We start from the raw sequence: 26,053 nt of genomic DNA, 5'->3' as shown, positions 1-26,053 counted from the left end.
ACCTATTGGGCAAAAGGAAAGAAAACTTTTTTCTCTGTTTTCTGTTTGTCAGGTGGCACTGATTTAAAAAAAAAAAAAAAAAATCTACTAGGCAAGGCATAGGCAAGATTTATTGAAAGTCCATTTTGCCAGCGGTGACATACCCCTTTACAATGATACCAAACATGAAAGGGAAAAAACAATAGATTCACAAGTTACGTGGTATAATAGACATTCTTTGTGAACTTTTAGTGACTTGAATCATGGGGAAAGGAGAGGGAGGTAGGAATAAGAGGACTTATAGGTGATGAGAGAAATTTGTGCAAGGTGGCGTCCTATGCTCTTTCTCTCCAGATTAGTGGGTTTGTTTAATTGCATGCTGTCTGTTCTTGTGAGAATTCTTGTGTTCAGTATCCGAAATTTCAGCTTTACACAATAATAACCAGAAAAAGATTTCATGCATAATGCGGGACTGCATTGAAATAGGCACAAAATACACTGGGGGTTGCCTGCACCAGCTGTTTGTAAATTACAACTTTGGCCCTGTTTACACCTGGTATTGAGATGTGTTCTGGTTGATTGGATCACAAGTAGACGAGGGAGACCTTTTACACCTGGTGTTTTAATCTGTCTCTTTGGTCCACTTTCAACCACTTCTGTCCTGATTTCTTTGAGGGGAAGGTCTATGTGTGAGTAAATGTATGCGTTTATTCCAACCTTTTGATCTGATGGACAAAATAAGCTCGCACAATTTACATACAGTATGAACGTGTCCGGAGACTACGGAAAAACAAACGGAGAGCAGCTTTCATTTCTGCTCTGAGTGAGTGTGTGTTAGAAATCAGGAATGGTGAGATAATGTTTGATATGTTTTTTATCTTCAAACCAAACTTAGTAATCCCATCTGGCATAGAGTAGATGGTCTTTTGTGCCTGTTCGAACGCATTCGACCACATGAAAGCAATCTGGTCGAATGGGTTTTAATTTTTCTGTCAACCTCCAAAAACATGTGCATCATTCAGGAAAAATTGACACCAAATTATTGGAAAAGATTCAATAATTTAAAAATGTCAACAATCTGTTGTCAGTTATTCATAACATATTAATTCTATATTCCAGCTCGTCTGCCTGTTCCTGTCATCAGCAGAGACTGTTCATCGTCATCATCAACATCATCATCATGTTCATTGGTGTGTTCATCAGTGTTGAATGTGTGTGATGCGACTCTCTCCTGGTACGCAGGAATCAGTGTATTGTCCAGCATCAGTGTGTGTGATCTCAGCATCAGTCTCTCTCTACCTCTGGAGGTGAAATATCAGGATAAAAACACCTACAGCTGTGTGCTGAACAATCCCATCAGCAACCAGACCACACATCTCAACATCAGTGAACTCTGTCACACATGTGCAGGTACATTAAAAGTTAAATATTGTGACATCTTTAGACCGGAAAGTATCTGAAGTGGCATTTAATATATACCACAAATATTATATACATCAGGGGTAGCCAACTCTGCTCCAGAAGATATGTCTTCCTGCAGACTTCAGTTTCAGCTCTGCTCCAACACACCTGCCAGTTGGTTTCAAGCATTCATGAACAGCTTGATTAGCTGGTTCAGGTGTGTTTTATTAGATTTAAGGCTGAACATTATCTGACTCTATTTTGTACCTTAATAGCGGTATTTTTTTATATAGAAAAAGCCTACGACATGATGTGGAAGAAGGGGTTATTAATCAAAATGAATAAGATGGGTGTTGAGGGGAAAACGTTTAACTGGGTAAATGATTTTCTTTTCGGACGGAAAGTGCAAGTGAGGATAGGGACAGACATGTCAAATCAATACATAGTTGGAAATGGTACACCACAAGGGAGTGTGATAAGCCCATTACTCTTCATTATTATGATTAACGATATATTTGAGTTCCAGAAGACATCGGAAGGTCTTTGTTTGCAGATGACGGGGCGTTGTGGAAGAGAGGAAGGAATATAGATTATGTAGTCAGAAAAATACAGGAAGCAACTGATAAAGTGGTGGAGTGGGGCTATGATTGGGGATTTAGATTTTCTGTAGAAAAGACACAGTCTTTCTTTTTTACTAGGAAAAGAGTTCAGGAAGCCGTAAAACTAAGAATGTATGGAAGAGTTTTAAAGCATGGCAACAGGAAATAAACAATGAGTAATAAAAAAAAACAAAAAAAAAACAAACAAACACTTGTGCCTATCTTACAGACCAGAGTGCAAGAGAAACCTGCTAGTAACCTACTAGCAATGAGTGAGCCATTGAATTATTCATTCAAATCAATTTGTTTAGAAATGTTGATTCTTTCAGGAATGAAACATGTTGCTCAGAGATGTGTATCGTTTCTGATGTGGCTTTGTTTGGAACTATTTTATTTTGTTGAAAGAGCAAAAATAGACAATATGCGTCTAAAATGTAAGTTACTTAATATTAACTTTCTGTTTATTTAACTGTTCAATAATATCAATATCACATTTGCAATATGCTTTTAGGGGGAAAAACAGCATTGTGTGATATATCTTGCTTGTGTGATAGCTTATTGCTTAACTATATTATCATAACTATAAAAGTCACATTATTATCAATATTATAACCATAGCTCAATTTTGGGGACATTTTTGTTCATTTTGATGTATTTTTGCCACAATCCCCTGTTAATTTCAGTCCCTGTTGTGCATCAATCAAGATCCAAGAGGAAAGAAATAGACTAATCCCGTTTTGACAAAGTAAACTGTGCAAGATTAAAATGGTTTGATAAAAGGTTTGTAGCCCACAATTTGCCGGTCGTTAACGCGGGTCTCATGGTCAAAAAATTGCCAGTCTGATCATTAGTCAGAGGTCATGACTAATACAATTGAATAGGCCACCCATGCTTGATATTATTTAAATAGTAGTTCTGCTTAGTTCCTTACAGTTACCTATATAACAGCTCAACTAAAGTTAAACAATAACCAGAGGTTATGGTTAGTACAAAGACACATGCTTGCTATTATTTCATTAGTATTCTTTTGTGTAGCTCCCAACAGATTTGCAACTGCACAACAACTTAACTATTATTAGTCAGGTAAACATATCATGCCAATTAAGTAATCATTCAGTTCGGATATGAAAAAACAAAACATCAAATTCTTGAAAATAAATCTAAGAGTAAAATATAAAAACCTGGCATAAGAAAGAATTGCCCCAAGCCTTTTGCAACAGACAAAGCATTCCCTAAATGGAGGCATGAAGTTACAGTAGGAATTTGCATTATTTAAGATCCCAGATCTGGGTAGTTTACACCTTACTGAGGACAGAAGGTAATTTGTGTGGAAGACCCTGAGAGAGGGCACACCTACCACAGTATAAGCAAAATATCTCTAAACTCTTCAAATTTTTATCGTTTCGTTTATTTATTTATTTATATAGCACCTTACAGGCTAACACAGTAGTTGCAAAGTGCTGTAAGTTACAATGAAAAGCAACAGAACAATACGACAAAACATAAAAACGTCCATGTACTAATGTACTAAACTGCGAAAGAGTACAGATAAGATTTTAAGCGGTCCTTAAAAACATCAGGAGTAAAGGAAGATCTACTATCCAATGGCAGATTATTCCACAATCTAGGACCAGCGACAGAGAAAGCACGATCACCCTTCAATTTCAGACGCGCACGAGGAATAGTTAGAAGAAACTTTTTTGATGATCTTAGTCTTACGCCTGAACTGTGGGGTTTAATAAGCTCAGCTAAGCATTCTGGCACAATTCTGTGAAGTGCTTTAAAAACATTTATCAGAATCTTATACTGTATCCTAAAATGTATTGGTAGCCAACCTAAAAAGATAACAAGGGAGTAAAATGATCCGTTTTTCCAGCATTTATTAACAACAATTAATTAATCAAATTTATTACATTTTGGTTTACTTCTGTGGGGATGAGACCTTTGTACCAGTTGCACTGAGACATTTCAAATGATACCAAACATGTATAGTGTTGTGTAATAATTGTTCACATTAAACCATATAGATTTTTGGGTGAATCTCAGGTGATCTCAGCATGAGAGAAGATATGGGGGGAAAAGGGGGTGAAGGAAAGGAAATGAAGATAAGATAATACTGGGGTTTGATATAGTAAGTGAGATTGTGTCTCGGAAGAGAACCCTAATTTTGCAAGAGAGAGTTCAAATAATAATGTCCAAAAAAGTCTAAGTGTATGCTCTGTCATGACAACAATGTTTAAGGTTGTTCTGATTCTGCATTTTACGTGCAAAAACAAACAAACAAAAACAAAGCAGCATCAGATCCAAAGCCACAGTGAAGGTTGAGGCGAGTCAGATATTGTACATACTGTATATTACATTTATATGCCTTTGTATCTTCACACAGAATTTGGAGCAGATGCAGAGATGCTTAACTCAGCTGTGCTGATGTTTATAGTGTCTGTTGTAGATCAGACATATTCACTTACACTAATGACTCCCTTTACCCATTACAGCACAGACCACACACTCTACTTCGCAGTCATCCTCGCAGTCTTCTCTGCAGACTTCTGTGCAGTCATCCTCACAGTCTCCCTCACAGTTGTCGTCTCCTTCACATTCTCCAGACGTGGGCCCTCAGAATCTCATAGTGCTGATCTCTGCTGCTGCTGCTGCCGCTGGATCTCTGTTGACTGTTACTTTAGTCGGGATCTTCTGGATCTGCAGAAAACGTGGAAAAACAGTCCAAGAAGGCAAGCATTACCTACTGCTGACACATCTGTTAAATATAATTTGTATTAAATCAAATATAAAGATGTTGATGTTGGCTTAACAGCTTTAAGTTTTTAAGTTAAGTTTTTAAGTTTTATCCCCGATTTCACAGACAAGGCTTAAGTCTAGTCCCAGGCTAAATTGACCTGTTTTAAATTAAAGCAACTTGCACTGATATTTCTTCAAATATATCAGTGCCATTGTTTTGTCTCAAGATGCACATCAGTAATGTTTTTTTCTAAGGCATGTTTATAAAAGCTATAAATGTTGTAATTGAACTAAGGCCTAATCCTGGCTTAATCTAAGCCCTGTCTGTGAAACCGGGCATACATGTTTTAGGTTTGACAGTTTTAAGTTTTAGTTTAGAAGTTTTAAAAGATAGAATTTTAGACAGACAATAGATAGAAGCAAGGGAGGAAGGAAGGAAGGATGGAAGGAATGTAATATTAGAATGGAGGATTAAACGAGTCTATAGAATTTATGCACCAGAGAAACAAGCACACAGCTCGTTTTTTCGGGTAGCTCTACACATTGGCATCGCTGTCGAAGAGTAATTAGTTAGTGAAGTGGATATAGAGATATACAGTTATCGTGAGCATTGTAATGTCTGATGTGGATGTTAATGTCAGTGGACTGGGAAGATTTTAAAACAAATGGTTCATTCATAAATCCATAAGATCTTACCTTCATGCTCTGAAAATTCAAACCAGAAGACAGAACACAACGAGCGAGGCGCTGAAAAGAGGTGGGGCTACATGAGGTATACATGGCTTAGAAATATTACATAAAATGGCAGCTTAAATGAGTCAAGTGGGCTTCTGTGTGTTTTGAAATTTGAAGTCTAAATAGTCTTGGCTTATTTTAACATTGTGGCAATGTAATGGGATTTTGGAAAACCATATGTCCATTCAGTTATAAAAGAGATAGAACACTAAGTAAGAACAGTCTAAAGGTCTGAGTCGAGTTTAGTGGATTGTAGGTTGAAAGCTTTGAATGATTTTGTCTCAGAATTATAATAATAAGTTCAAGCCAACATAATAAGGATATACTTGAATATTATACTTGAAATAATAAAACATGTTAATGAAGAAACATCTAATATCTCAGAGTTTAAGATTGAGCTCTATTGTTTTAATACATCTATTCTTCTTGTTAGAAACAGTTCGGACTTCTGAAGATGAGATAACTTATGCTGATCCAATATTCTACAAAAGAAATGTGCAAAAAGCGGTAAGATCATTTATAACTGTGTCATCTGTGTCTTGTCCTTAAGCTTAAAGCAGGGATGGGCAACTTCGGTCCTGGAGGGCCACTGTCCTGCAAAGTTTAGCTCCAAACCTGATAAAAACTGACCTGTCTTTTTAGTAATGCTGAAGACATTGATTAGCTGGTTCAGGTGCAGGACAGCGGCACTCCAGAGCCGAAGCTGCCCATCCCTGGTTCAAAGCATATTTATCAAACTAGATGTCTTTTGTTCAATGACCACTTACTCTTTCCTTTCTTTTTCTGTAACAACAACAAAAAATATTTTAAAATTAATTATATAAATGTTATAGAATATTCAGATTCGTTGTGACATTCCATACAAGAAACCCTTTGTGATTTTGAGGAATGGACATCCATTGTTTCACTAGTATTAAAGTAATTTTAGAAAAAAGATGAAGAAAAAAGAAGTTAGTTCTGTGAAAGGATCCAGCAGCACAGATGGTTAACATAAAACGGGAAGTTCACAGGGGAAAAAAAAAACCTTTAGTGTGAAACGAGATGTCAGTAAAGCTGACAACACCATTATAAAAAAACAGCAAGTAAATATGCAAACTTAAGGTCACGTCAGTCCAGTGCTCCACGTCTGCTCTTAATCACTAATAGCAAGACTATTAAAATTCACTTTATTATGACTATTGAACTGCTTGAGTAAAGCAGTAAAACGGACAAATAAAGAAATAGTGCACAAGCAAGAGAACTAAATATAAACACAAAAAACGACTTGCCATCACTTGGTCATGCAGTCGCTTGCTACAATTAATTCATTTTAAACACTAGAACTGTACAACAAAAAATGTTTGAGGCCTGGTTTCACAGACAGGGCTTAGATTAAGCCAGAATTAGGACCTTTAAATAGCTTTTTTAAACCTCCCCTAGAAAAAAAATCTTGACATCTTGAGACAAAACGATGGCACTGATATTTTGTCACGTAATGTGATGTATTTGAACTCACAAGATCAGGAATTCTTTAAGGAGAAAAGGCTTTAATAACAAATACTCAGGAAACATGATTAACTCAGGAGAAATACACATATACATAGATACTAACATTAATGAGAACGGACGAAGACTGAAGAAGAACACAGGGACTAAATACATGGAGCTAACAAAGGAGCTAAATGAGTAAATTAACAGGGCACAGGTGACTGAAATGACTGAGGATTACGACTCAGGAAAACTAGGTCACAGAGGACTGAACCAAAAACATAATAAAACACATGCAGGAGACAGAACTTGCATGTAAAAATTGTAAGATATGTCAAGTCAAGTCACCTTTATTTATAGCGCTTTTTACTATATAGATTGTTTCAAAGCAGCTTTACAGTGATAACAGGAAAATAATGCGACAAAATTTGTTTCCAGAAGAAAATGGCGTCACAGTCCAGCTTAAATAAGTTCAGTGATGGTTCATTTTTGTTGTAAAAGTTATTAATTTAGTTCATTTATATATATAGCCACGGAGAAAACCGTGATGTCATCGTCCAGCTCAGTTCAGTTCTCATATATATGGTGTAAATGCTTACACCAAATTGTTGAATATTAAATTAAATGTCCACAACTAAGCAAGCCAAAAGCCAATGGCGACAAAGGCAAAAAAAAAAAAAAAGTGACAGTGGCAAGGAACAGTTGCTTTCAGTTCAAACAGTTCAAACAGCTCAAACATGCATTTTAGTCTGAGACTAGACTCGAGACTTGTCTGTGAAACCGGGCATAAATCTGTTAAACATTGAAAACCATTTTTGCAAAAAAAAAAAAAAAAAGTTGTGATAAAGTTTATTAAAAAAAAGTTACAATTGAGAAATATAAAGTCTCAATTAAAAGAACTAACTAGTTTTTCATTATGTTTTGAAAGGTACTTCTATAAAGAAAGAAATGAATAACATTCCATTTAAAGACATTTATTTCACTAGAACAATCACCAGCGAGAAAGAACAGAGGGGAGAAAAATACATAGGTTGCAGGATCTCTATATGCTGCTTTCAGGAAAGTGTGATAACACTTTTAACAGTTGACGTTATATAGTTACATTTTTGCTAAACGAGCACTGTTAAACTGTCTCACCGGAAACTGAGGCCTTAAGACACCCAGTGTGAGGGGGGAAAATGCAAATATTTCTGCTGATTTAAGCAAGTATGTGTGGGAGACTGAAAATGTGAGAAATAAGGCAGAAACAGAGAAGTCCATGAAATAATAAGGTTGTTAAAGTTCACGCTATTTTAAACGTTCCTAATTTTGTTTTGGAGTCTCCTTCCGTAACATTTATCAGCTGAAGGTGAGTTGAAGTTGAGAACCCAGGTGCAGTTTTATTGACAAACATGAACCAGATATAAAACAAATGAAACCAAGACGGATTAATGCACGGACCTACCAGGCACAAGACACAACTGAAAGCAATGAACACAAAGAAATCAAAACATGACACATGAGACAATGGAACCACATGATAAGATCACATGGGTTAAGACATGACAGGAAAAATGAGGTGTGGACATCGGCTGCGGCTGGATGTAACCGATCGGCAAGAGTTGTCGCGAGGAGGAGCTGAAAACTGAGACGTGAATTCTGACACTTTCTGCTTACCGTAGTGACGTTTGCGGTGTGTTTGCACTTTATCACAGCTGAAGTGAAATAAATGCAATATTTGTCAAATACACCGATTTTTCAGAGACATTTTCATTCAATACTTTATACTGCTTAATAGCATCTGTTGTGTCAGACTTGAGACAGCGCCGACGCGATCAAAATAAAACTGATTAAAAAAACGTAGACCCCACTTCATTGATAGTTTAGGCTTATGTTAATAAACTTTATTATTGTACAAACAGACACTGTATTAAGTAGTACATAAAGTATTAAATAGAAAAGTATCTGAAACATCTGTGTAGCCTATTTGACAATATTGCATTTATTTCACTTCAGCTGTGGTAAAATATGCAAACACAGCGTGACCGTAACTATGGGAAGCAGAAAGTGTCCGACTCCAGGTCTCTGATTTGAGCTCCTCCCGCCTGAACAAGGAAACTCTCGCCGATCGGTTCTCACCAACACACCTGATGTATTCGACTTGAAGTGGCGATGCGTAGACAGATCGCTCTGACATCAAAGTACCATGAGAGCGATTAGAGAGCAGACGGCTCCAAATTGTAACGGTCACTTTGTGCATTTACGGTAATTCAAGGTACAATGAGAACTGCGCATGTCTGTTAGAGTAGGCGATGTCAGTAATAGATGTGTCAGGTGAGGAGAAGAGATAACCGGTCTACCGAGTTTTGTACACTTTCATTTATTTCCCTTTCTATTTGTGACCAGAGTTGAATGTTTATTTGTATGCTTTTTCTCACTCAATCCCCAAGTATGCGGATGAGTGTGTTGCTTAAGTAATTTTATTAAACCCGGGGAAAATACGTCATCTCTCGTCTCTTGGGCATCTTTTCTTCTGACACCACATATTGTTTTTCTCTCTGGGCAACATCTCAACTTTGTGTTACAATATGCTTTCAAATCCTCGGTCTGCACCGATTGGTCTGTGTAGTTGAGCACGAAGCTAGAATTACCAATATTTGAACACTTTAACATTATTCTGTAAACACTATTTCTGTAAAATGGCGGTTATTAATAATTATGGCAGAAATAATTATTTTATAATTATTAAATCAATATTTATGTTGATTAGCTCCATAAAATCTACTTTGTTTGTATTTTAGATGTATTGAGGGTCATTTTTTGTGTGTGGATATATTCATGCATGCATTACATTCATTAAAATTCATTAATTTTACCATTTTGAATAGCCGGGGGTAACTGTTGATTCACAACCAATTTCAAAGTTCTGTGCGACTGACACTAGGGGGCGAAATGCGATAATCGTATGCGATAATCGTATGCGAATATCGTGTGCCGTGGAAAGGCGGATTTACAGTGAGTGTCGGACAGGAAACATCCATTACCGTATCTGAATTTCAGCTCTGGATCTTCCTCAGCACTTGAATACACAGTGATGGCGTTAGTTTTACCGTATTAATTCCAGCACGAGTCCTCCTTTGGAAGTGCGTCAAAGTGGATTCGTAGCGCAGAAAACAACAATAACATGCTATAACATGCTGCTTCTCAGCTGAAACTACAGTGTTTGAGGATAGGTCAAAGTAGACGTTCATGTGCAGTCTGTAAGCTGGCATTAGGCAAATCTGTTACAAACATAACTAGATATTTGAGACTGTAATTACTGACAAGTTCAGTTCAGAATTTATTTTTTCTTATAGGAGACAACTTAATTTGTTGCGCACTTTGATCTTTAAAACTTCACAAAGTTTTTACTTTCACTAACAGCTATAGAGAATCAGGAGTTACGTCACAATATTTTCACTCCGCATTGCATTTCAGGAAGGTGCCGCCATCTTGGAAGGATACGCTATCCGTTGCCATGGTTACTTCTACAGTGAGACCGAGAGAAATAGCGACACAGAAAGAGAGCAGCTTGATATTTGTTTGCATTTTTCGATTTGCCACAGTTTCTTGGGAATAAATGGAGAAGGAGGAAGCGGAAGGAAAGGGATTTAGTCTCTATCAGGAGAGACTAAATAACAATGTCAGGCATCGTTATTTAGAGAAACTGCTTGACACTAAACTGACAGCAGCGACAGTGAGCACTCAGAATGATTGCAAAAGCAACACATTTCAGCACCAGATCGTCTTTTATTTAACACAAACGAACAAAACTAATACTCTCCAAGTCAACTAGAGTTGTTTAATTTGTTATAGATATATCTGTACCGCGAAATGTTTCAAAAAGTAAGTTTTTCAACGACGTACGACTCGCATTGACAGCTGCAAATGCACGTAACGTTATCTGATTTATATCAGATTTATTTCCACATATGAATGAGGCCTGAAACCAGGGTCGGCGCCACGAGGGGGCCCCAGGGGGCCTGGCCCGGCCACCTAGGTTACTGTGCCCCCTCACCTCTGGTCAGCACACCACCATGCCTCGGAGCGCGATTTCATCCGTTGAGACTCAGCAACAGGCATGGTGACGGTTCCACTGTGCCCTCTTATTCCTGACATATAATTAACTACATATCGTCGCTGTCGCCTGTCGGGTGGAAACCTCGTATGTCCAAATTTGGTCAATTTCATATTTTTTCACAAATCGATGCTATTGGTCAGTCCCCACGTGGTACTGTTATTTTTACAAATTATTAACCAATCTAAAGTGTTGAAAATAGCTTGAGAGCAAATCTCTTAACTCCATTGGACACTTAACTGTCTGAGAATCCTCATAACTCCACCTCTTCCTCACTCCGCAGCGGGCGGGAGGCTCGCGGCATTTTGTCTCCTCGGGATTGAAAAGTCACAACGATTAAGAAGTCCTCGTCGAGCAACACGTAAAGCAAGCCTTAACTCTGATTTTATCTGTGTTAAACTATGATATCAGTTATTGATGTATTTTAAATGTCTACTTATTACTAGGCTTATTATTACTAGGCTTATTATACGTGTGCATTGAAGTTTTAAAATGTATCTAATATAATACTTGAATTGAATTAAATGTTTTGGATACCAGCATTAAATTATTGTTTTTATTATTTTACTGACTCGAAGTTGGCACTGTGCATGTAAAATACCCCAAGTAGCAAGGTTTTTATTTATGGGAGAAAAAAACGTTAGTCAGCTCATCGTTTTTTGTTCTGCTTCACTTATAGCTCTTAAACCTTTAAAATGGAGTTTAGGAAGATGTATGTAACCAGTCGTTAGCTTTGGTTAACTACTGAAGCCTTTTCTCTTGTCAAAAGGCTCAACGCGACCGCTGACTTTGTTTGCATGCAGATTAATTTCCGCCTATTTTAGACAGCCTAGTATTTTGGTATTGCATGCATCACTCATATCGATTAAACATGATTTTGGGGAAATGTTGTGTTAATGTTGGTACACAACAGTATAGGATAGCAATATAAGGTATAACACCAACTTTAACGATACAATGTTTAATAACTAAAAAAAATGACGTTTTTTTAATTTCCTGAGAGATACGAGGATTCCGCCCGACAGCGACGATAGGCCTATTTAAAAAAAAATATATATATATATATTTTTTTTTTTTTGTAAATTAATTTAGTTTTACTAGAATAAAATCAGCTTTGCAACTTAGCATTTTCACTTGCGACAGGCGATTAAATAAATTACGTCACTAGCAGCTCAAGTATTTTTTTTTTCAGTCAACTTCTACTCTTTATTCATAATCTGTATTCGTCTAAAACACCTAACGTGCTTGATCATTCAAGCAATCATGGATTTATAGAGGTTGTTGTTGTTTTAATTAAAAGTGGGTGTATTATTCCGTCCTTCGGATGAGACGTTAAACCGAGGTCCTGACTCTCTGTGGTCATTAAAAATCCCAGGATGTCATTCGAAAAAGAGTAGGGGTGTAACCCCGGCATCCTGGCCAAATTTGCCCTTTGGCCTCTGTCCATCATGGCCTCCTAATCATCCCCATATACTGATTGGCTTCATCACTGTCTCCTCTCCACCAGTAAGCTGGTGTGTGGTGGGCGTTCTGGCGCAATATGGCTGCCGTCGCATCATCCAGGTGGATGCTGCACATTGGTGTGGTTGAGGAGATTCCCCCTTCCTTGTAAAGCGCTTTGAGTGCCTAGAAAAAGCGCTATATAAATGTAACGAATTATTATTATTATTTATTATTATTATTGAGGGTGGGAGAGGTATGCCCCCCCAGTGACACAACGAGGCCCCCTCGTTCCGTATGTCCTGGCGCCGACCCTGCCTGAAACCTCAAGTATGACTGAGCTCTCGCAGTTTACAGGTTTGTGGGTTTGTAAGTCTTGCAGAATTGTTCATAAGCTTCTAATGATTTAAAGCTTCTGAATTCTTGCATTGTTTATGCACTGATACCCTTAACCAGGTAATTGACTATGTCAGGGTGTGTGAAAGGTGGTCGTGCTTCTGAGTCTTTCGTCCATTCTTTTGCTGCAGGTCATATGGGTCAATATTGTTGATGTTAAGCAGTTTCTCTAAATAACGATGCCTGGCGTTGTTATTTAGTCTCTCCCGATAGAGACTAAATCCCTTTCCTTTCGCTTCCTCCTTATCCATTTATTCCCAAGAAACTGCGGCGTATCGCAAAATGCAAACAAATATCAATCTGCTCTCTCTCTCGGTCTCACTGTCGAAGTAACCATGGCAACGGATAGCGTATCCTTCCAAGATGGTGGCGCCTTCCCGAAATGCAACGCGGTGTGAAACGCGTGATGATTATTCTTATTCTCTATATTACACACTGCATTAAAGGTAATTTTCGAAAAAGCATAATAGGGGCACTTTAAATATTGATAATAAAGTCTGCATTTAAACTCAAGTGGACTGCTTTAAAAACAGTTTATGTGAATGTTTAAACAGATGCTTCCCATGTTTCCCAAAAGCATCATTAGCCAACTATGGTCGCAAGTTCCTCGTTATCAGCAGTTCAACGAGTCGGCGTTCCCCGAAACCATCGTTCTTACAAACATTCGCAAACTTGTGTGTTTTGAACGACAGCTCTCGACCTGTGGTTAGAAGCAGTTTCTTGTTTGTATGACATGTGGACTCAATAAATCCTAATCTTGAGCCAAATAATCAAGCTGACATTCATTACAATGTGTGTCTTTTATTTAGAATACATACAAATGTCATTTATGTCTTTTAATTTGTCAAGAGATTTAAAGCACTGTTTTTGAAGAGTGCGTAAGAACGAGCCTATGGTTGAATGATCACTTATTATGATACGGTTTCAAGGAAACAGTCTTGACTCGTGACTAGCTGCTTGATTTCTTCAATGACGCATCGTACTATGGTAGTTAAGCAGCGAGTTACGTCATTGTAAGAGAAATGCATCCCAGAGCAGCTGCTGTTATGTAAAACTGCAGGTTGGTGCACTCATGAACAGATTAAACAACAGACGAAGAATCTGGAATCGGCTGTCTTGCCTCTGAATTTTCTTGTATTTGCTGTTGTTTGATCAACACCATAGCGAACACAAATATCTGAATGGCTGTTCAGTCACCGTTTGACTTCCTTTCTTCTCTGTGATGAGTATTTTCATAGTGCTATTTTGTATACTGGAGTAACCGGGTATTTCTGCTTTCCCATAAGCGCCACCTACTGTCAGCGAGTAAATTAGCATTTTCATTTAGTCCTGTTTTTGTTTTGTTTTGTTTTTTTCACTTGGTTGTTCTGGAAAACAAGAGCGCTCTCATTAAATAATGTAATAATAGCCTATTGGCAAAATTAATGACAAATGCTCCGATCAGTATTTGTGTTTGTGCTCTGGAGAATGTCAAATATTTCATTTAGTCACAATCCACTTTTTCTCAGTGCTGATGCTGAGTTCTGAATGCTTGCGAATCCTCTCATTATAACAAACAGAGTGTAGACACGATGTACGGTAAATAAGAGATTTGTTGTCCAGTGTAGACAGCCTCATTGATTGTAACAGAACTTTATGAGATTTTTTTAGTGATTGTAAAGTGAGCGCTTTTTGCACACTTTTTAGGTTATATATAAACCTTTCAGAATTTGAATAAAAGTTTTTCGTGCTTCTAAGAGGACAAATGGCCACGTACACGCTGCAACGTTTCAGATTAAACATTAAAAATTGCAATGATTGGCTTAGTGATAACCATAGCACAGGCTATGGCGACAAAACTGTTAAACATGGAACGGCTCAGATATTTGTTCACAAGTATTTATTTTTAGCAGGATGTTTTTTTGTTTGTTTTGTTTGTTAGTTTTATATTCTTTATTCTCCTCGATGCATGCAGATGCATGCAAATGTCATTATTTAACAAGATGATGGCCATTATTCTGATGGTTTAAGTTCAAATTAAAACTTCACATAAATCTTTAGCATTAAAATCCGCAGAATAACAGTACACATTTAATTTCATGATAAATATTAGCAGAGCAAACAGATGTTTTTGGCATATTTTACAGTATTGCATTCAACAGACTCAAACCACAGAAGGCCTCAGTTTTAGATCTGGAAAGAAAAGTGGTTTCATCTGTTGAGAGTGTGAGCAAGATAACGTGTCTTTACTGGATGTTTGTGGTTAATGTGTATCAGTGTTTGCATGTTTTGAGGCGAGAATAGTGTGAGTGTGTGTTCTTGTGAATCTTGTGGGTTTGAAGAACTTCCACAATTTTACTTCCTCTTTTTGAGTAACAGTCTTACCTCAAAATAAAGTATGCAAACTATTTGATAAAAATACAGTTTCTTTGAGATCTTACTGTGTGTGATGTGTAATATTAAAATGTATCATAAAGCCTACTATGGGTATGTGAAATATAAGATTTATATTCAGCAGCATATGAATCTCTCTGTATATCCATGATCTTATACTCATATACTCATACAGATAAGAAGTGTTAGTTACTGTTAGTTATTTGCAGCTCAAGCAACACTTCATTATTTCTGAGAAGTTTCCACTGTTATCACGCCTGGGTCCACCCATCTTTCCAGTGAAGATTGTCATGTTGATCATGGTGCATGTTAATGACAAAGGCACAATCGTTTTAAAAACAAGTTGATGATTAAAAAAAAATTGCATTGCAATGCAAATGCAAATGCAATGCATGATTTTTTGTGCAAGTTGTGTGTATCATAAGTGACCCATAAGTGATGATTTATTTTTTCATCCATTTGGGGGAGTTGCTAACTAAAAGCAATAAAAATTTCCAATAGCATCATCATAGTTTTAAAAACGTTATTTTACAACCACTAGCAGTGTAGCGTGACAGACGACTGAATCACAGGTCATGTGACTGATCACTCTATATTAAAACTTCCTTCAGCAGGCAGTGAAAAACACTCATCTGTTTTACACTATTAAAAGCCTCCAAAAATACTACCATTTAATAAACATCAATGGAAACAGATGCTTTTTGGCTGCATGAAAGATTGTATATTAGTAACAGCAGGGCGTAGCTAACCAGCTAAACTCTGAGCCCCTGTTATTAGAGTCATGATACACACGTGCTTACACTGTAAAACTAGCGTTCTCTAGTGTGCAAAATATGAATTAACCTCTACAAGAATAGCTCTACTGTTTACAAATGGGGCAATATAAATAGATCTCAAAGTAGATCAGCAAATCCAGTTTGAATCTAACTTTAGGAAAAACATTTCTTTTTTTTATTTTATATTAAGGTTTTTTTATATATATATAAAAAAAAATTTATTTATAAAAATTTATATTTTTATTCATTTGCATTTATATATATATATATATATATATATATATATATATATATATATATATATATATATACAGTACAGGTCAAAAGTTTGGAAACATTACTATTTTTAATGTTTTTGAAAGAGGTTTCTTCTGCTCATCAAGCCTGCATTTATTTGATTTAATATTGTGATATATTATTACAATTTAAAATAATTGGTTTTCAATTTATTATACTTTAAATTATCATTTATTTCTGTGATGCAAAGCTGAATTTTCAGGATCATTACAGTCTATCACATGATCCTTTAGAAATCATTCTAATATGATGATTCATTATCAAAGTTGGAAACAGTTCTGCTGCTTAATATTTTTTCATAACCTGTGATACTTTTTTAGGATACTTTGATGAATAAAAAGTAAAAAATAAATAATAAATAAAAAAAAGCAATTTTTTTTAAAATAGAAATCTTTTGTAACAACAATATACACTACTGGTCAGTAATTTGGGTTCAGTAATTTTTTTTCTTTCTTTTTTGAAATAAATCAATACTTTTATTCAGCAAGGATGTGTTAAATTGTTAAAAAGTGATAGTAAAGAAGATTTATATTATCAGAAAATATATTTTTTATTTTGAATAAATGCAGTTATTTTTAACCTTTTATTCATCAAATATATTAGGCAGCAGAACTGTTTCCAACACTCATAATAAATCAGAATACTAGAATGATTTCTAAAGGATCATGTGATAGACTGGATGTCACATGTGACACTGAAGACTGGAGTAATGATGCTGAAAATTCAGCTTTGCATCACAGGAATAACTTATTTTTTAAAGTATATTCAAATAGAAAACTATTATTTAAGTTGTAATAATATTTCAAAATATTACTTTTTTTTCTGTATTTTTGATCAAATAAATGCAGCCTTGATAAGCATTAGAGACTTCTTTCAAAAATATAAAAAAACATAATGTTTCCAAACTTTTGACCTGTACTGTATATATTCAGGTCTAAAAATAATTTGATCTGCAGTAAGGTGTCGTTAACAAATAAGTTTAACTTAATAAATACCTTCTTCATCACTGACAGAGAAGGCATTTGTTTTGTTTCAAAAGACTGTCTGTAAAGATTCACTTCATCCAAGGCTCTTGGTTCTCTGTATGGTGTTGCTAGTGGAAAACTGCTCTAAACGACTCATGGCTTCAGACCTTAAAGGAATAGTTCACCCAAAAATGTTAATTCTGTCATCATTTACTCACCCTTGTGTTGTTCCAAACCTGTATGAGTTTCTCTCTTCTGCTGAACACAATTTTCCCCATACTACGGAAGCCAATGGGATCCATCTACTGTTTGGTTACCAATATTATTAAAAATATCTTCTTTTGTGTTCAGCATAAGAGAGAAATTCATACAGGTTTGGAACAACACATTACACGAGGATGAACATGATGACATAATCTTCATTTTTGGGTGAACTATCCAACTATTTGGGTGAATTATCATGAAATCATGACTTTTTTTACTTTTATCATGACTTTTTCTATGTTTAAAAGCTATAATCAGGTCCCCGGTGCATCTACCAACCCAGTAAATGGTAAAAGTGACAACCCAGTAACTTTATTTTGGTAAGCCGTTCTCTGCAAGCATGTCAAAAAATAAGCTGATCAGATTTCTCTCCATTTCTAACGTAGGAAGGGGATCTTATTATAATAATAATACTGCCCCTTAAAGGTGCTCTAAGCGATGTCACACGTTTTTTAGGCCAAATTTTTTTTGTCACATACAGCAAATATCTCCTCACTATCCGCTAGCTGCCTGTCCCCTGAACACACTGTAAAAACGCGGTCTCTGTAAACAGCACAGGCTCCACAAACGGCAAGAAAAACAAACTGGGCAAACCCGCACCACGAAACATAATAAACTGTTCCAGCCAATAACCGACAATAAGGATTTGGGGTGGGGTTAGGGGGGTTAGTGCGTGGATGAGGAGGAGGGAGGGTGGGTCTAGCTAGCCTCCGTTTTGTTTGACAATACTTTAAACGTCAACAAGAAGTGACATCACCCAACATCACCTAGAGCACCTTTAATCTGCACGTTTACAGACTTTCCACCCAAGCAAAGTATGAAACTGTTCTGTCGTTGCTGCACAGATGAGCACTGAATACTATTTGACCAAAAAATGTCACAGCTGTCTTATAAAGACGTCAGGGAACTGTGTCAACTTGTGTAAAAGTTAAACATGACGGTACATGCAAGTCAGTCAGAAACATCCAGGTGCATCTAAAAGTTGAACCTTCTTCCTGAATTTCTCCGTAAGGCTGGACTCCACTATTGTGATATTTCTGAGATTTTAGATGAGTGAGATTATTCTCCTGTTTTGTTATTGTATCCAAAGCTTGTGTAAAGGATCGAGTGTCTTCTGAACGGAGGCGGAGCAGCAGCTCGTTTGCATTTAAAGGAACACACAAAAACGGAGCGTTTTTGCTCACACCCCAAAAAAGGGGCAAATTTGACAAGCTACAATAAATGATCTGGGGGGGATTTTGAGCTGAGATTTCACAGACACATTCTTGTGAAAAGTGGCATAATATTTAATGCATAATTCGGGCTGAATCGCAAATCAGTTCAAATCATTCTGCTAACTCGTTTTGCTAATTGATTGCAAAGAACCGATTCAAAAGAGTGATTTATTTATGAATATAATTGGTTCTAATTCTAAACAGCCGGCAGAAAATCCCAGACACATTCCTCTGGTTTCACAGACAAGGCTTAAGTCTAGTTCCAGGCTAAAATGCATGTTTGAGCTGTTTTAACTGAAGGCAACTTGCACTGATGCATCTTAAAATATATCAGTGCCAATGTTTTGTCTCAAGATGCAAACCAGTGATGATTTTCTAAGGCAAGTTTATAAAAGCTACTTCAATGCCGTAATTGAACGAAGGCCTAATCCTGGCTTAATCTAAGCCCTGTCTGTGAAACCGGACCATTATATGATTGCTGAAAAAAGGAATAGCCTATTAAATAATATAGGGATAAATATTTAAAACAAAAATGGTGACTGTGAATATGAGTGATTTGCGGTGTAGTTTAAAGCAGTTTGCAGGTGTAACAGACAGGGCCTCCTTCATGAGTTAAAGTTCATGCAAAATTTAAATCGTATTCAAATGTAATTCAATCCGCAATTTAAAACAACAAGATTGTAAGCATCTCTTGAGCATGTATCTGTGATTGTATCTTCTGTTTTTGTGTTTTTCAGCAGGAGGATGAGGTGGTGTACGCAGGTGTTGTAACGAGACGCTGAAGCAGTTCCTCTCAAATTGATGTTGTGATCACAGTCAGTACAGTTTACATGCACACTAGAAAGATGGATATGGCGACAAAACGTGCATAACGTGCACAATCCCATAACTCATCTATATGTAACATGCAAAAGAAGTGGTGCGTTTACATTAGGGCTGTCAAACAATTAATCGCATCCAAAATAAAAGTTTGTGTTTACATAATATATGTGTGTGTATGGAGTATAATTATTTTCTATATATAAATACACACACATATATTTAAGAAAAATTTGTTATTTATATATAAAATATTTATATATAATATAAATTATATATAATATAAATATATATACACAGTATATACATGCATGTGTGTGTATTTATATATAGAAAATAATTATACACCATACACACACATATGTAAAAACAAACTTTTATTTTGGATGCGATTAATCGCGATTAATCGTTAGACAGCCCTAGTTTACATGTTTCAGGGCAAATTAGATTATTTTAAGTGCATGTAAACATCATCACTGACTGTCACTCTGAAAATGTTTATTACTTTTACATAAAATACTTTTATTTGTGTTTGTGTGGCCAGAATTTTCTGGTAGAAAATCAAACCTGAAATCGAACAGTGTCAAATTGCGTTTGAGAAAAAAAAAAAAAGATAAGTCTGTGTATAACTCACATTTCACTATTATATTTCAGAAATAATGTAAAATACTGGTAAATAAAACAGAACATTTACAAACTTTACATAACAAGTGAAAATTACATTGGTATTTATAAACATTTATCATAACATTCAAGCCTAAACCAATTTAAAGCAAAATGAGTTACCGGCGTGTAGGAAATGTGCAATATTCCGATCTCACAGAGAAAAAAAAACATAACTATTGTACAAGGTGGTGATTTTGTATAATTCATACAATATGAATCATGCAAAATGTAGATACCCGTCACTGGGGTGTAGTAGTAGGCCTATGTATAATTTGCAAACAATTGCGTTGACTGATATTTACCGTAATTTACAAAATTCAAAAATACCCTGCAAAAATTTGTTTAAAATAAATAAATAAAAAAGAATAAACAATAAAGACTGAGATATAGACGTGAGAGAGGTTTTAGGAAGACAAGGGCTTCATTGTGTAGACCAGTGCTAAAATCATGGAAAATAAGGCTATGTCTACATTAATCCGGATACAAATGAAAACGGCATTTTCGTTTATAAACGCTCTCCGTCCACACTAGCGTTTTCAGGCGTTTCAGTGTGGATGAGAAACTTCCGAAAAACGCCTGAAAATGCTAAATTCACCTTTACTGCGCATGCGTAAAACCCCACAAAAGATCACTGATATGATTCAGATGGAAAATAGATAATGAAGTTATCGTGCAATTCTTCTGACAGGATAATTTTATTTAGTAAAATATCTCACCATTCATTGATGTGGTCCAGGTCGCACGCAGTCACCATATGTTTGGTCTAAAACGCGACCGCTCTTGTGATCCCGCAGGACTGCAAATGTGAGTAAATGTCATCTTTTTAGGACTAATATGAAGGGTGTGCTATGTAGAATATTTTTAGCAGCAGTGTGAAAGTGAATAGCACATAACAGGCACAATACTGGTATAAACATGAATATCTATTGGTACAATATGCGTCACATGACTAAATTTACGTCATCGTTTTTAAATACCACGTGAAAACTGCGTTTTCAAAGGTATCCGCTATGGAGAGTGTTTTCAAAAAGCTTCGTTTTCATTAATAAAAACACTGTCTCAGTGTGGGCGGAAGGCCAAAAAAACGGAGAGAAAAATACAAGTTTTCAAACGATCACGTATTAGTGTGGACATGCATGGCCTAAGGCGAGCAGCTCACAAAAACCACAATACAAAAGCCGATCTGGCTTAATCCAAATTTATGGGCTCACTTAACTTTATCATTCAGCCCAAATGAAAAATATTCGCAATGTAACGTTCAGTTGCTAAACTATTATTTATTGTAAATATATATGCTTTATGTAAACATGGCTTTGTACTAACATTGTTAGGCCTACTTTGTTAATTACTTAATATAGGACTAAGTAGCTTTGCAATAATTCGCAGCACATTTCAGATGATAAAAACGCATCTAATATTCACTAAAATATCGGTAATTAAAAATGTTTTTGAATAATTTTTGATTGATTTGATTACTGGGATCCTGCATGTTAATGCATATTCCAGTTACTGTATATAATGGTTTAGTTTTAGTATAGTTTTATTGATTTATATAGCACATTTAATTACAACCAAAGTGCTGGTCAAAAGGTCAAACATAATTTCATATGGAGAAAGCTGAGCATCATGGGGCATTAACTGGATTTTATGATAAAAGAGTTTATGTGAAGATTCTGTGCATTTAGTTTTAGTTGGTGAGTCCAGAGTGTCATCAGAGCTCTTCAACAATTCTCCACAATCCCATAACTCATCTATATGTAACAGATATTTACAGTACATGGACTGAATTTAGGACAAATTCTGATAAAAATCACAAAGTTACATATAAAAACTAAACTTTACACCATCTCTATGGTTCTGATGTTAAAGCTCACATGAAACAGCTCAGATATTTGTTCACAAGTATTTATTTTTAGCTGGATGTTTTTTAGTTTTGTTTGTTAGTTTCATATTCTAGCACATTTTTCTCCTCGATGCATGCAGATCAAATGTCCTTATTTAACATGATGACGGCCATTATTCTGATGGTGTGAGTTCAAATTAAAACATCACATAAATCTTGAGCAATAACATCCGCAGAATAACAGTACACATTTAATTTTGTGACCCATACCAGCAGCAAACAGGTGTTTTTAGTGTATTTTACAGTATTGCATTCAACAGACTCAAACCACAGAAGGCCTCAGCTTTAGATCTGGAAGAAAAGTGGTTTCATCTGTTGAGAGCATGAGCAAGAGAACATGTTTTTACTGGACGTTTGTGGTTAATGTGTCAGCGTTTGCAACTTTGCATGTTTTGAGGCGTGGATAGTGTGAGTGTGTGTTCTTGATAATCTTGTGGGGAAGAACTTCCACAGTTTTACTTCCTCTTTTTGAGAAACAGTCTTACCTCAAAATAAAGTATGCAAACTATTTGATAAAAATATATTCTCTGTGAGATCTTACTGTGTGATGTGTAATATTAAAATGTATAATAAAGCCTACTATGTGTATGTGAAATATAAGATTGATATTCATCAGCATATGAATCTCTTTGTATCCATGCTCTTATACTACTGCTGTGACCCTACAGATAAGAAGTGTTAGTTTCAGTTAGTTATTTGCAGCTCAAGCAACACTTCATTATTTCTGAGAAGTTTCCACTATTCTTGTTATCACGCCTGTGTTCATCTATCATGTCTGTGAAGATCATATCATGTTAGCCCTATTCGGACGGGATTAGTTTTACCAGGGTAGATGGAGTAAAGTAATTTTACTACATGATATCTGTAATAATAATGGCCATCAATTCGCACAGGATAAGAGATCTCAGTAAAACTAGCAGAAGTGGGAGGGGTAACTCGATTTACACACCGCCGTCATCTTTCTGTCGTCATGTGTGCATTACGTTGCTTCCTGATATAACATGCACAAACACAAATAACCTATATTTATATGTATAAAATGGTAAGGTCCGGTCGAACGATTTATTAATTCAATTCTGCTTGGATTATGTTGGTAATAGGCACTTATCTAACGCTAACAACTGCTTTCAACCTTCTTTCTGATCTGAATAGTGTGTGGAAAACACTTGAGTTTTGCCACAGATGCACATTTGGATGGGACTAAAATCCCAGAGAAGCTCTGGTGATAATTACTTTACCCCACCTCTCCATGTTAAACTAGTCCCATCCGAATAGGGCTTTACACAATCATCTTAAAAATAAGTAGATAAAAAATTATATTAAAAAAATGCATTGCAATGTATAAGGTTTTTTCAAGTTGTGTATCATCCATATTAAAATGTATCATAAAGCCTATGTGTATGTGAAATATAAGATTGACATTCAGCAGCATATGACCTTATAAACTAATGCTGTGACCCTACAGATAAGAAGTGTTAGTTTCAGTTAGTTATTTGCAGCTTAAGCAACACTTCATTATTTCTGAGAAGTTTCCACTATTCTTGTTATCACGCCTGTGTCCACCCATCTTTCCGGTGAAGACTGTCATGTTGATCTGGTAATGACAAATGCACAATTGTTTTAAAAATAAGTTGATGATTAAAAAAAATGCAAGTTGTGTATCATCCATAAGTGATGATTTTTTTTTTCATCCATTTGGGGGAGTTGCTAACTAAAAGCAATAACATTTTCCAATAGCATCATCATAGTTTTAAAAACGTTATTTTACAACCACTAGCAGTGTAGCCTGACAGACGACTGAATCACATGTGACTGATCACTCTATATTAAAACTTCCTTCAGCAGGCAGTGAAAAACACTCATCTGTTTTACACTATTAAAAGCCTCCAAAAATACTACCATTTAATAAACATCAATGGAAACAAAACAAACAAAAATGCTTTTTGCCTGCATGAAAGACTCGTATCTAACAGCAGGGCCTCGGCTATGCTAACCAGCTAAACTCTGAGCCCCTGTTATTAGAGTCATGATACATGTGCTTACACTGTAAAACTAGCGCTCTCTAGTGTGCAAAATATGAATTAACCTCTACAAGAATTACCAGACAGTTGATGATCCCCATAGGCTTCCATGGTATGGGAAAATAAATACTATGAATGGATGTCAGTGGGGACCAGGAAGAGTTTGGTTACCCAAATTCTTCTAAATATATTATTTTGTGTTCAGCAGAAGAGAGAAATTCATACAGGTTTGGAACAACTTGAGGATGAGTAAATGATGACATAATGTACTTTTTGGGTGAACTGTCCCTTTAAATGAATCATTCAGACTGACTCGCGATTCAATTCAAACCATTCTGCTAACCTGTTGGGCCTATTCATTGAAAAGATTCATTCACGAATCGGATTGGTTCTAATACTAAAAATCAGACAAAAAATACAGGCCACATTATATGATAGCTGAAATAAGGAATAGACTATACAATTAAGGACTAATTTTTATTTTATTTTTTTTTTATTTTAAAATGGCGACAGAGAACATGAGTGTGATATACATACCATAGATATCATATAAAGGCTAGATGTCTCGTCCGCGCTGCTGGCCAATGGAGCTCGACATCCGCACACGGCGGCCATCTTACGACAGGATGCTCGCTCACTCATAACATGGTGCATGTACTTTTAAATAACCATAACTTGCTCAATTTTCTACCGATTTTCAAACGGTTTGGTTTGTTATAAACGTCAGAGATGTAGCTATTATACTGCATACATATGAATAATTATGTTCAAAATGTTTAAGCATTCAGAATTATAGCCACGTTAATAACGTTTGTAAGAAACCAAACCGTTTGTAAATCTGTCCAGATTTCAGCGAGATAAGAGGATTTGTGTGCGTGCTGCTCACTCACCTTAATTCACAGAGTCCTGTCCTAAGATGGCCGCCGGTGATGCCGGAAGTGACTCCGCCTTAAGACATCTAGCCTTTATATGATATCTATGATACATACAACCGGCACATCCGGGAACTTAACTGTCAATTTTGTAACCGCCCCTTTTTAGGGGAAAACAAGCCAGACTTCCCATAGACTTCAATACAAAATAGCGGCACAAAACAACGTCCGTACACAGCCGGCAGACGTGTATAACTTCAGAAATCACTTAGATGAAATATGTCGAGTAATTATATGTCCACCCTGCCTTCCATAGAGCGTGAACGATACATTTATAAACTTAATTTGAGCAACTTAAAAACATATCCCGTTTCATTCTACCAGCGTCAGTTTGGCACAACCCCACCCAGTGGTTTACCCGGACATTTACTCGTACCTCATCGAGTCACCAGGTAGCCAGTGAATGATTTTACTACGGTTTTAAGACGTAAACATCTTTAAATGTATAATATTGTGTCTTTATATTTAGAGTAGCTACTGAGTGCCCTTTTTTGTCCAGCTATACAACTAGCCTGATTTAGCTTTCGATAGCATCATCCGTAATTCATGATATTTCCATAACAGCAAGATATTGATGATGATGGCAGGCAGAGATGGGCATAAATACATGGAAATGTATTTAAAATAAAATAAATAAAAAGAAATACTGTGTGGAAAAAAATAATTAAATACAAATACATAATAGGGGTAGCCTACTGTGTGAAAAACAATGTTTAAATACAAATTACATGTTTGTAAGGGTTAGTACACGTCCTCAATCCGTTACTGTGTATGGCGCTCGCCGGATTGTTTTCCCCTAAAAGTGGGCGTGAACCTTTTCAGAGACGTTCTATGACGCTACGCCGGTTGTATGTATGCAGTAGCCAGCAGATGTAACAGAAAGGGCCTACAACTAATTTATTGATACAACGGTCCATAACTTGCATGATATGCCCAAGGATGTACGTAACAACCGTTACAAACGATTTACG

General features: G+C 36.1%; 1 protein-coding gene across 1 annotated transcript in view; it reads left to right on the top strand.

Annotated features, from left to right (window-relative positions):
- Positions 1–19,595, top strand: part of LOC307169938 (SLAM family member 5-like) — a 37,641-nt gene extending 18,046 nt beyond the window's left edge. Inside the window, exons 3-6 of the mRNA XM_079890817.1 lie at positions 1,099–1,389; positions 4,475–4,711; positions 5,887–5,960; positions 19,479–19,595. Of these exons, the coding sequence (XP_079746943.1) occupies positions 1,099–1,389; positions 4,475–4,711; positions 5,887–5,960; positions 19,479–19,523 (647 nt within the window). The 3' untranslated portion in view covers positions 19,524–19,595. The remainder of the gene's footprint in view (positions 1–1,098; positions 1,390–4,474; positions 4,712–5,886; positions 5,961–19,478) is intronic.
- Positions 19,596–26,053: the final 6,458 nt, after the last annotated feature.

The sequence above is a fragment of the Squalius cephalus genome (assembly GCF_949319135.1).
Source record: "Squalius cephalus genome assembly, chromosome: 13".
NCBI classification, from domain to species: domain Eukaryota; kingdom Metazoa; phylum Chordata; class Actinopteri; order Cypriniformes; family Leuciscidae; genus Squalius; species Squalius cephalus.
This window is presented reverse-complemented; position numbering and strand designations above follow the sequence as displayed.